The sequence below is a fragment of the Trachypithecus francoisi genome, unplaced genomic scaffold (assembly GCF_009764315.1).
Source record: "Trachypithecus francoisi isolate TF-2019V2 unplaced genomic scaffold, Tfra_2.0 Lachesis_group1, whole genome shotgun sequence".
Lineage (NCBI taxonomy): Eukaryota > Metazoa > Chordata > Mammalia > Primates > Cercopithecidae > Trachypithecus > Trachypithecus francoisi.
In genome coordinates, this window is record NW_022681454.1 from 2,377,103 (window position 1) to 2,389,471 (window position 12,369).

Consider the following 12,369-nt stretch of genomic DNA (forward strand, 5'->3'; position numbering starts at 1 on the left):
TTATTATAGCTCTCCATTGTTTTAGCCTAATGACCAATGAAGTTGGTCACAGTTGATATACTCATCAGCCCTTAGATTTTCTCTATGCAAAGTTCCTGTTCAAGCCTTTTGTCCACTATTAATTGGGTTGTCTTTTTCTCATTGATTGACAGGAGTTCTTTATTAGATATATTCTCCAACTCTTTGGCTTGCCTTTTCATTCTCTTAATGGTGCTTTTGATGAAGGTTTTAATTTTAATAAAGTCCAATTATAACATTTTTCTTTATGATTAGTGTTTTGTGTCCTGTTTAAGAAATCTCTTCCCACTCCACAGTCACAAAGATGTTCTCCTTGATATTTTCCTCTAAAAGCTTTTTATTATTTTTTAAGACATGGTCTTGCTCTGTGGCCCAGATCTGGGGTGATCATGGCCCACTGGAGACTCAAACTCCTTGGCTCAAATGATCCTCCTGCTTCAGCCTCCTGAGTAGCTGGGACTACAGGTGCAGACTACCATACCTGGCTAATTATTTTTTATTTAAAAATTTTTTTTAGAGACAAGGTCTCACTATGTTCCCCAGGCTGGTCTTGAACTCCTGGCCTCAAGTGATCCTCCTGCCTTGGCCTCCCAAAGTGCTGGGATTATGGCATGAGCCCCCATGCCTGGATTTTATTGTTTTACTTTTTATATCTACACTTTGTCTGGAGTTGAGTTTTTTGTACAATAGTGGTAAGAACCCAGACACTAATAGATAACCATATGAGACATTTTTCCTCATGTGGTCTTCTATTGACTCAGCCCATTTATTGGAAAGAAAAACAACAATTCCTGCTGTTCTGTAATGTCATGTTGTCATAAATCAGAGACCTATATACGCATTGCTCTGTTCTAGATTTTCTATTCTTTTGAATGGGTGTCAAGTCCATCCTTGTACTATATCTGTCAGCATTACCATAGCTTTACAATAGAAGATGTCTCCAATTTTCTTTTTTTTTTTTTTTTTTAGAAATGGGGTCTTTTTCTGTCATCCAGGCTGGAGTTCAGTGATGTAAACACAGCTCACTGTAGCCTTGACCTTCTGGGTTCAAGAGCTCTTCCCACCTGAGCCTCCCAAAGTGTTGGGATTATAGGTATGAGCCACTGTGCCTGGCTTTGTTCTTTCTTTATGAAGTACACACAGCAGAAAAGCATATGTTCACCTGGAGACACCCACAGGGGTAGTCACAGCAGCACTATTTGTGGAAACTACCCAAAGCCCATCGAGAGTAGAACAAATAACGTTCTGCTGTTGCTTGGCTATTCCAGGCCCCTTGCATCTCCCCATACATTTTAGAATTAGTTTGTCAATTTCTACAAGGAAGGAAGGAAGAAAGGAAGGGAGGAGGGAGGGAGGGAGGGAGGGAGGGGGAAGAAAGAAAGAAAGGAAAGGAAGGAAGGAAAGAAGGAAGGAAGGAAGGAAAAAGAAAAGGAAAGAAAGAGGGAGGGAGGAAGAAAGGAAGCGAGGAAGGAAGGAAGCTAGCTAGCTTCTGGGATTTTGATTGAGACTGCATTGAACTCATAGATTAATGTGAGAATAACTGATATCTTCATAACATCAGGTGTTCCTCTCTCTGAATGGAACTGCTGTCCAGGGCTTTAAAAATTTATGGTAATAACATTTATAACTTTCAATGGAGGTCTTGGACATCGTTAATTTGATTTATGCTTACATATTTGATATTTACGGGTACTACCATAGATGGTATTTGCTATGGTTTGGAGGTGGTTTGTCCCCATCAAAACTCAGGTTGAAATTTAGTTCTCAATGTGGTGGTGTTTAGAGGTGGTGTCTTTAAGAGATGATTAGGTCATTAAGGAGATTCATGCCTTTCTCATGAGACCAAATTAGTTACCACAAGAGTGGGTTGTCATGAGGTGAGGCTGCCTCTCGTGTTTGGCCTCTTCCCACATGCCCCCTTCCCCTCCTGCTTCTCTGCCACGTTACGACAGAGCATGAGGTCTGCACCAGAAGTTAACCAGATGCAGCCACTTGATCTTGTACCTCCCAACCTCCAGAATCATGAGCTAAATGAACCTCCTTCTTTTATAAATTACTGAGTTTTAGGTATTCTGTGATAGCAACACAAAATTGACTAAGACAGTATTTTGATTTCATTTTGCATTCATTTATTGCTGGCATACAGAAAGACCATTTATTTTTGTATATTGATCTTTCACCTAGTGACCTTGCTAAATCTACTTATTATTTCTAATAGTTTGAAGATATGTCCGGGCGCGGTGGCTCACGCCTGTAATCCCAGCACTTTGGGAGGCCGAGGCGGGCGGATCACAAGGTCAGGAGATCGAGACCATGGTGAAACCCCGTCTCTACTAAAAAAATACAAAAAATTAGCGGGCGCGGTGGCAGCCATCTGTAGTCCCAGCTACTCAGGAGGCTGAGGCAGGAGAATGGCGTAAACCCGGGGGGCGGAGCTTGCAGTGAGCTGAGATCTGGCCACTGCACTCCAGTCCGGGCGACAGAGCGAGACTCCGCCTCAAAAAAAAAAAAAAAAAAAGAAGATACTTCTGAGTTTCCTAAGTACTTGATCACGTTATCTACATAAAATGGCAGTTTTACTCCTTCATTTCCAATGTGTGTAACTTCCTAATTTTCCTTTTATTTTTGCCTTATTGCACTTGCTAGGCCACAATACAATGTTAAATGGAGGTAGTGAATAGTAGACATCTTCTTCCCAATCTCAGGGATATGTGCTGTAGTATACACACAATAGACAACACACTCATACAGATACACACGGATGAAATCTGTATCTTTATCTATCTGTGGCCAGATTAAGGAAGTTCCTTCCTATTCCTAGTTTGCTAAGAGATGCTTTTCTTGTTCTGCTTTGTTTATTGCTAAGAGATGTTTTCCACCATAAAATTGGTGTGAAATTTTTTCAAATGCTTTTCCTGCATCTTTCAAAATTATGATTTTTCTTCCAATTTTTAAAATTAATGTGGCAAAACATCAATTTGATTTTCAAATGTTAAGCCAATCTTGCATATCTGGAATACATTTCTCTCTTTTTTTTTAAATGTTGAGACAATGTCTTGCTCTGTCACCCAGGCTGGAGTGCAGTGATCTGATCACAGCTCCCTGCAGCCTCTGTCTCCCAGACTCAAGCAATAATCCCATCTCAGCCTCCCAAGTAGCTGTCACTACAGATGTGTACCACCATGCTCGACTAATTTGTAACTTTTTTGTAGAGATGAGGTCTCACTATATTGCCAAGGTTGGTCCCAAACCCCTAGGCTCAAGTGATCCTCCTGCCTCGGCCTCCCAAAGTCCTAGGATTACAAGTGTGAGCAATGTACATTTCTCTTGGTCATGATATATCTTATTTATATATGGTTGGGTTTCATTTGTCTGTATCTTTTTAAGGGTATTTGCATCTATGTTCATGAGAGATTGGTGTAGTTGTTGTTTTTTGTAATATCTTGGTCAGGTTTAAATGTTTAGATTATACTCTTACTGATTAAAAAAAAAAAAAGAGTTAGGGCTGGTTATGGTGGCTCATGCCTGTAATCCCAGCATTTTGAGAGGCCGAGGTAGTCGGATTACTTGAGCCCAGGAGTTTGAGACCAGCCTGGGCAACATAGTAAAACCCTGTCTCTACAAAAAATACAAAAATTAGCTGGGCATAGTGGTGCATGCCTGCGGTCCCAGCTACTCAGGAGGCTGAGGTGGGAGGATCGCTTGAGCCTGGGAGGCAGAAGTTGTAGTGAGTCTAGATTGTGCCGCCACACTCCAGCCTGCGTGACAAAGTGAGAGTCTGTCTCAATAATAATAATAATAAAAAGCTAGAAAATGTCTTTTTTTTTCTATTCCCTGAAAGAATTTATATAAGACTTGTGTTATTTCTTCTTTAAATGTTTAGAAGAATACATAAGGAAAGCCATGCGTGCCTGATGTATTCTTTGTGGGAAGGTTTTAAAATAATGAATTCAACTTCTTTAATAGATATTGGATTAAAAGGTTTTCTATTTCTTCTTCTGTTAGCTTTAATTGCTTTTTTGAGGAATTTGTCCAATTAATTCAAATTGTCAAATTTAGTTGTTTATAATATCCTCTTACTATCATTTTAATATCTGTAAGGTTTGTGGTGATGTCTCCTTTCCATCTATATTATTAGTGATTTATGTTTTATCTTTTTTCTCTTGAACTAGTCTAGCTAGAAATTTATCAATTTTATTAATCTTTTAAAATAACAAACTTTTGAGGCCAGGCATGATGGCTCACGCTTGTAATCCCAGCACTTTGGGAGGCCAAGGTGGGTGGATCACGAGGTCGGGAGTTCAAGACCAGCCTGGCCAACACAGTGAAACCCCGTCTTTACTAAAAATACAAAAATATTAGCTGGGTATGGTGGCAGGCGTCTGTAATCCCAGCTACCTGGGAGGCTGAGGCAGAAGAATCACTTAAACCTGGGATGCAGAAGCTGCAGTGAGCCAAGATCATGCCACTGCCCTCCAGTCTGGGTGACAGAGCTAGACTCTGTCTCAAACAAACAAAAAACCTAACTTTTGGGTTTGTTTTTCCCCTACTATACATTTGTTTTGCATTTCATTGACATCTGTTCTTATTTTTATTTCTTTCCTCCTGCTTTCTTGAGGTATTAAACTTATTTTTCCTAGCTTCCTTAGATAAAATTTTACATAATTGAATTTCATCCTTTATTCTGTTCTAATTTCTAGCATTTAGTGCTATAAATTTCCTTCAAAGCACTGCTTAGGCCTCATCTTAATTTTCCTTTTTTTTTTTTAGAGATGAGGTCTTACTCTGTTGCCCAGACTGGAATACAGTGGCAGGATCATAGCTCACTGTACCCTCAAACTCCTGTGTTCAAGCAATCCTCCTACCTCAGCCTCCCAAGTAGCTGGGACTACAGGTGTGTGCCACCATGCCCAACTAAGTTTGTTATTGTTGTTGTTTTAATATGTTAAAGAAAATTGAAGGGGGCAAATTAGATAAGAGGATGAAAAATTTAAACAGGCAATTGGAAACTATACAAAAAGCTACTCGGGCGGTTGAGGCAGAAGAATCGGTTGAGCCTAGGAGGCAGAGGTTGCAATGAGCCAAGATCGCACCACTGCACTCCAGCCTGGGCGACAGAGTGAGATTCTGTCTCAGAAAAAAAAAAGAACATGAATTCTGGCAATTGTTGGATGTACTGTGACACCTGTAAGTTAGGTCAAGTTTGTTAGTTTTGTTATTGAGATTTCTTACATCCTCAAGGGTTTTCCTGTTAGTTCCATCAGTTATAGAGAGATCAATTAAAGTATCCTGCGGGTTCTGGATTTGTCTATTCCACCTTCTATTTCTGCTATTTGCTTTACAAAAGTTTTACAGCTGTGTTATTCAGCCCATACATACAGATTTGGGATTGTGACATCTTCCTACTGAATTGCCTGTTTGTTTTGTTTTGTTTTGTTTTTGAGACAGAGTCTCCCTCTGCCCTCAACCTCCTGAGTAGCTGGGATTACAGGCATGTGCCACGACCGCCTGGCTAATTTTTGTATTTTCAGTAGAGACTGGGTTTCACCATGTTGGCCAGGCTGGTCTTGAACTCCTGACCTCAAATGATCCACCCACCTTGGCCTCCCAAAGTGCTAGGATTACACACACGAGCCACTGGGCCCAGCCTTATGTTCTTCTTTTTTTTTTTTTTTTTTTTTGAGGCGGAGTCTCACTCTGTCGCCCGGACTGGAGGCAGTGGCCAGATCTCAGCTCACTGCAAGCTCCGCCTCCTGGGTTACGCCATTCTCCTGCCTCAGCCTCCCGAGTAGCTGGGACTACAGGCGCCCGCCACCTCGCCCAGCTAGTTTTTGTATTTTTAGTAGAGACGGGTTTCACCGTGTTAGCCAGGATGGTCTCGATCTCCTGACCTCGTGATCCGCCCATCTCGGCCTCCCAAAGTGCTGGGATTACAGGCTTGAGCCACCGCGCCCGGCTATGTTCTTCTTAAAAGTATGTGGAGGCCGAGTGCAGTGGTTCATACCTGTAGTCCCAGCACTTTGGGAGGCCAAAGTGGATGGATTGTTTGAGCCCAGCAACTACAGCCCAACAACAATCTCCTGTTCTTGCTGCTGTTTTAACCCAGACCAGTAAACTTCGTTTTATACTTAGAATATTTAGTCCGTTCGTATTTAATGTAATCACTGATGTGGTTAGGTTTCTATCTTTCATCTAATTATCTTTTTCTATCTGGTCCATTTGTTGTATCTTTTCTTTCTCTGTTCTTACCTTATTTTGGATGTTTTTCCTTCTATGAATTTGCTAGTTATTCATCTTTATTATTTTAGTGCTATCCTAATATTATAATAGTGATCCTTGATCACATTCTAATATAAATAATTTCTTCAATCACATTTCCCAATACAACTTTAAAATTCCATGTACCCCTGTCTGTCTTTTCTGTTACTTGTATCATGAATGTTAGTACTATGTATAATTTAAACTCCACAGACACTACAATTATTTTGTACAGTTAATATTCATTTATATTAACCTACACCATGTTCTTCAGTCTCTCTTGCATTACTTTTTTTAAGACAGGGCCTCACTGTCACCCAAGCTGGAGTGCAGTGGCACAATGATAGCTCACCGCAACCTCAAACTCCTGGGCTCAAATGATCCTCCCACCTTAGCCTCCTGAGTAAGATGGAACTACAGGCATGCCACCATACCCAGCTAATTTTTTTTTTTTAAGTAGCGAGACAGCCTCACTATGTTGTCCAGGCTGGTCTCAAACTCCTGAGGTCAAGGGATCCTCCTGCCTTGGCCTCCCAAAGTGCTGGATTACAGGCAGTAGCTGGGATTACAGGCAGGAGCCACCGTGCCTGGCCTCTCTAGCATTTCTACATTTCCATCTGATATATTTTTTTTCTGAAGAACTCCAATTAATTGTTTTATGTGCAGGTTGCTGATAACAAATTCCTTCAGTTCTGTGTTTTGGAATAACTCATGAAGGCAAAATATCACCTTCATTTTTGAAGGATATTATTGCTGGTTATAAATTTCTGATTGTCAGCTATTTTCCTTCAGCAGTTTTTGTTTTGTTTTGTTTTGTCTGTTTTTGAGACAGATTCTCACTCTGTTGCTCAGGCTGGAGAGCAGTGGCGTGATCTCTGCTGGCTGTAACCTCCGCCTCCCGGGTTCAAGTGATTCTTGTGTCTCAGCTGGGATAACAGGAGTGCACCACCATGCCTGGCTGATTTTTGAATTTTTAGTAGAGATGAGGTTTCACCATGTTGGTCAGGCTGGTCTCCAACTCCTGATTCAAGTGATCCTCCCAGTTCAGCCTCCCAAAGTGCTGGGATCACAGGCATGAGCCACCGCACCCAATTTCCTTCAGCAGTTTAAATATACGTTATTTCACTGCTTGTCGGCTTCCATTGTTTTTGTTTGTTGAGAAGACAGCTATCCATCTTATGTCCTTTTCGTCTTGCTGCATGTAAATGTTTTGTCTTTGTTTTTGGCGATTTCACTATGATATACCCAGGTATGCTGGTTGGTTTTTTGTTTATAGTTTTCTTGCTGAATCCGTGGCTACAAATTTTTGTCTTTTGGAATGTGGGGAAATGTTTAGCTATTACTTCTTTGAATATTGCTTCTGCCCCTTCTCTATTCTCTCTTTCTGGGGCTCCAATTATGTATTTTAGGCCTTTGGAGTTTGTTACACATGCCTCTTATGTTCTATTCTGGTTTTCTGTTGTTGTTTCTTATTGTTGTTCCCCTCTTTTTCCCTGTCTGAGCCACAGTTTGGGTCTCTTCTATTGAGCTATCCTCAAGCTGACTACTACTATGTTCTGCTGGGTCCAATCTGCTATTAAACCCATCTACTGTGTCCTTATTGTCAAATTGTGAATTTTCTTAGCTTTAGAATGTCACTCTTTTTCTTTCTTCCATCCTTTCCTTTCTTTCCTTCCCCTCTTTCTTTCTTTTGAGATGGAGTCTTGCTATGTTGTCCTGGCTGGAGTGCAGTGGCTATTCACACCGTACTGTAATGGTGCAATCCCATTACTGATCAGCACGGGAGTTTTGACCTGCTCCATTTCTGACCTGGGCCAGTTCCACTCCTTAGGCAACCTGGTGGTTCCCTGCTGCAGGAGGTCACCATATTGATGCCAAAGTGTAGTGCAGACACCTGTCAGCATAGCACACTAGAACTTAGAACTCCTGGGCTCAAGTGACCGTCCGGCCTCAGCCTCCAGAGCAGCTGGGACTACAGGTACACGCCACCAGGCTTGGTTGTGTCTCTCTGGATAGATTCCAATTCTCTGTTCAATTCTCCATCCTCTTATCTAATTTGCCCCCCTTCTATTTTCTTTAACATATTAATCAGAACTGTGTTCACATCCTTGGGTATAGAATCTGGATCATCAGCAGTCTGCAACCACTTTCTGGCTCTTCTCTAAACTATCAGATATATTTATATATTTTCTTGTCTTTTTTTTTTGAGATGGAGTCTCACTCTGTGGCCTAGGCTGGAGCACAGTGGTGCAATCTTGGCTCACTGCAACCTCCACCTCCCAGGTTTAAGCGATTCTCCTGCCCCAGCCTCCCAAGTGGCTGGGACTACAGGTACGTGCCACCATGCCTGGCTAATTTTTTATATTTTTAGTAGAGATGGGGTTTCACCGTGTTAGCCAGGATGGTCTTGATCTCCTGACCTTGTGATCCACCTGCCTTGGCCTCCCAAAGTGCTGGGATTATGGTATTTTCTTGTCTCTTTAACTTTTCTTTCTTTTTTTTTTTTTTTTGAGACAGAGTCTCACTCTGTCACTCAGGCTGGAGTGCAGTGGCACGATCTTGGTTCACTGCAACCTCCACCTCCTGGGTTCAAGCGATTCTCTGGTCTCAGCCTCCCAAGTAGCTGGGATTACAGGCGTCCACCACCACGCCCCGCTAATTTTTATATTTTTAGTAGAGACAGGGTTTCACCACGTTGGTCAGGCTGGTCTCACACTCCTGACCTCAGGTGATCCACCCATCTGGGGCTCCCAAAGTGCCAGGATTACAGGCGTGAGCCACTGCACCTGGCCTCAAGGCATGCTTTTGTTCCTAAGCACCTGGGAACTGCAGGAAGCCTGTTGTCAGGGGCCTTTCTGCCTATATTTCCTGCTTCTCCAGGACTGGCAGGCGTGCTGCTTGAATGCCCCGAAGCTGCCAGACTGTTCCACCAGCCCTTGTGATTAGATGTTCTTTCTCCAGATGTTCTTCTCTGCCTGGGAAGCCTGGGCCCTGGATGAGCCTGGAATCATCAAATCTTCCCTGGGGAAAAACAGCCAAGTAGACTGCAGCTCACCTTACCAAGTAGACTGCAGCTCACCTGAAAAGGCTCCCTTCCCTGGGGTCTTAGTTCACCCAGTCCTCACTTCCACAGTTCAGGTACCTTTAAAAGCATGATCTTTTGGCTGGGCACGGTGGCTCACACCTGTAATCCCAGCACTTTGGGAGGCCGAAGTGGGCGGATCATGAGGTCAGGAGTTCAAGACCAGCCTGACCAACATGGTGAAACCCTGTCTCTACTAAAAATATTAAAAATAAATAAATAAATAATAAATAAATAAAAATATAAAAATTAGCCAGGCATGGTGGTGCGCATCTGTAATCCCAGCTACTCAGGAGGCTGAGGCAGAAGAATCTCTTGAACCTGGAGGCGGAGACTGCAGTGAGCTGAGATCACACCACTACACTCCAGCCTGGGAAACAGAGCGAGACTCCGTCTCAAAAAAAAAAAAAAAAAAAAAACAGCTGGGTGCGGTGGCTCACATCTGTAATCACAGCACTTTGGGAGGCCGAGGCAGGCAGATCACGAAGTCAGGAGATCGAGACCATCCTGGTTAACACAGTGAAACCCTGTCTCTACTAAAAATACAAAAAATTAGCCGGGTGTGGTGGCAGGCGCCTGTAGTCTCGGCTACTCGGGAGGCTGAGGCAGGAGAATGGCGTGAACCCGGGAGGTGGAGCTTGCAGTGAGCCGAGATGGTGCCACTGCACTCCAGCCTGGGCGACAGAGCGAGACTCCGTCTCAAAAATAATAAACAGGATCTTTCAAATGTATCCAGCAGATTTTCTGTAGTTGCTGCAGCTGGAGAACTGGCCACCACAGCCTGGGCATCCTATCTCTCCCAAAGCAATAGTTTTGCCCAGCTTTTAAAAAGACATGAAGTTGCCTGGTTATGTCTGCCTATATTTCCTATATATTGCCTATATTAAAATATCCACTCTAAAAATTTCATATTTTTCGCCAATTATTTTACAACGGACTGCAGGTTCTTTTTAAGAGTTCTACTCAGACACCTCTTTCCGGCTTTTCTCTTCCAGGGTGGCACGTGATCCTGAGCTGAAGTTGGCAGTTTCTGAAGCTCTGTCAATGTCAGGCCACGTGGACAGTAACAGGTAAGTCCTCAAACCCTGACACTGGAGGAGGTGCAGGCTCATCCGTGGACTCTCGCTGTTCTCCGTGGGTGGGCAGGGGGCACAAGCAGCAGTTCTGTCGGGGCGGCAGGGCCAGCCTGTGGGTGCACACCCAGGTCCCAGCTGCCCTATCCATGGGTGAGGTTCCGCATATCAGGGCCCAGGGTGGGCAGCAGAGTCATGTTCTATCCACACAGCTTTCCGCAAGGTGAGGTGACTCACACCTGTAATCCCAACCCTTTGGAAGACCAAGGCGGGAGGAAAGCTTAAGCCTAGGAGTTCAGCCTGGGCAACAGGGCAAGACCTCATCTTTACAAAAAAAAATTTTAATTAGCTGGGCGTGGTGGTCCACCTGTAATCCCAGCATTAATCCCTCGACAGCATTCTGCCTCTAGCCCGTTCAGCTTCATCCCCCTCTCCATTGCCCATGTAGGCCAAGGGTGGATATGCTCCCAGGACGTCCACTCCGCTCCTGCATGGCCTGGGCCCCCTTCTGGCCTCACACTGCCCAGGAGGCTCATTCTCCAGCCACGGCCCGGTGCCTGCGCCACCTTTCCTGTAAGAGCCCCATATGTGGGGTGGGGGGGTGCATGTGCCTTCCCGGTCTAGGTGGCATCCGTGCCTCTCCTCGCTGTGGTCTCCTCCACGTCACTTGAGGAAGGATGGGACTGCGACCTCCAGGTCCAGAGGTCCCATCCCCCCAAGCAGGAGGGAAGCAACGACAGCCATCTCCCAGATGAGACACGGAGTGAACCGAGCACCCCTGCCCTTCAGCCCACTGACGCCAAGGACCACCTGCCAAGGCCCCAAGAGCTCACAACCCCATCTGCAAGGGTGACGGGCAGCCCACAGCACATGGGGTCACTTTTCACTGTCTGGACTCACGGGACCTCTGGCCCTCATGGGGCAGAGTTCTAGGCTTCCGGGTCCCCGAAGGAAACCTGGCTGCAGTGATCAGGGGCCATAGTAGGAAATACCAAGCTGTCCCAGGCCACAGAGCCAGGGTGGCACGCGGAGGACATGCGGCCATGGGCTTCATGTAGCCCCCATCCCTCCAAGAAACCACAGCTGGGTTCTGTCGGCTCAGGCCACGCAGCAAAGCCCTTGGCCCATATGAAGGGAAGGCATGTTTTAAAAGGGGGGGTCCCCCATGTGGACACAGACGTAAACCAGTAACTAAAGACAAAGGGCATAGGAAGAGCACCACAACTCCAACAAGAAGCGAGCGCTTTGGGGATGGTGGGGACAGTGGGGACGGTGGGGACAATGGGGACAGTGGGGACAGTGGGACGGTGGGGATGGTGGGGACAGTGGGGATAGTTAGCTGTTCCTGCACCATGTCAGGAAGTGTGAGGTTCACTCCCCCAGCCCAAGAGAGCACCCACCCCATGCAATGCCCGGGCAGGGGCAAAAGCCAGGACTCTGTGACCCCCATGGGTCGTTTGTGAGCCCCCCGCACCAGGAATATTAACCGGCCCATCCTTCCTCACAGAGAAGAGGAGGACCTGGAGGCAGCAGCTAAACATGACTTCAGCGCCCACCCGTGGCCCTCCTGTCCCCCTCCCCTCCCACACCTCCTCTATCTCCATCCCCACCTTATTTTCCGCAGTAACGTGTGGAAGGGCCGGAACAGCTCGGACATGTCTTCCGCCTTGCGGTCCAAGTTCAGGGGTCCGTCCGCATAGACCACGAGGCCACTGCATTTGAGACACAAAAGCCAGGATGTCAGGCCTGTGGCCCCCTAGGTGCCGCGGACAGCCCAACTTAACCACCTGCGAAAACCACGGCCGCTGGGACTCTGCAGCGTCACTGTCCCAGCACGGCCGCCGCCTCACGCTTTGCCTGGTGTGATTGCATCATAAATAAGCTTAGAAAAAAGCAGCGAAAATTATTACCCAGACTTCATCCTCTTTTGCAGTTGAT

General features: G+C 45.3%; 1 protein-coding gene across 10 annotated transcripts in view; it reads right to left on the bottom strand.

Annotated features, from left to right (window-relative positions):
* The window catches only part of ZFYVE28 (zinc finger FYVE-type containing 28), a 150,814-nt gene that overhangs the window by 40,147 nt on the left and 98,298 nt on the right, over window positions 1-12,369 (bottom strand). For all 10 annotated transcript variants that reach the window (XM_033213488.1, XM_033213490.1, XM_033213489.1 and 7 more), the window contains one exon: window positions 12,042-12,143. In XM_033213488.1, the coding sequence (XP_033069379.1) occupies window positions 12,042-12,143 (102 nt within the window). The remainder of the gene's footprint in view (window positions 1-12,041; window positions 12,144-12,369) is intronic.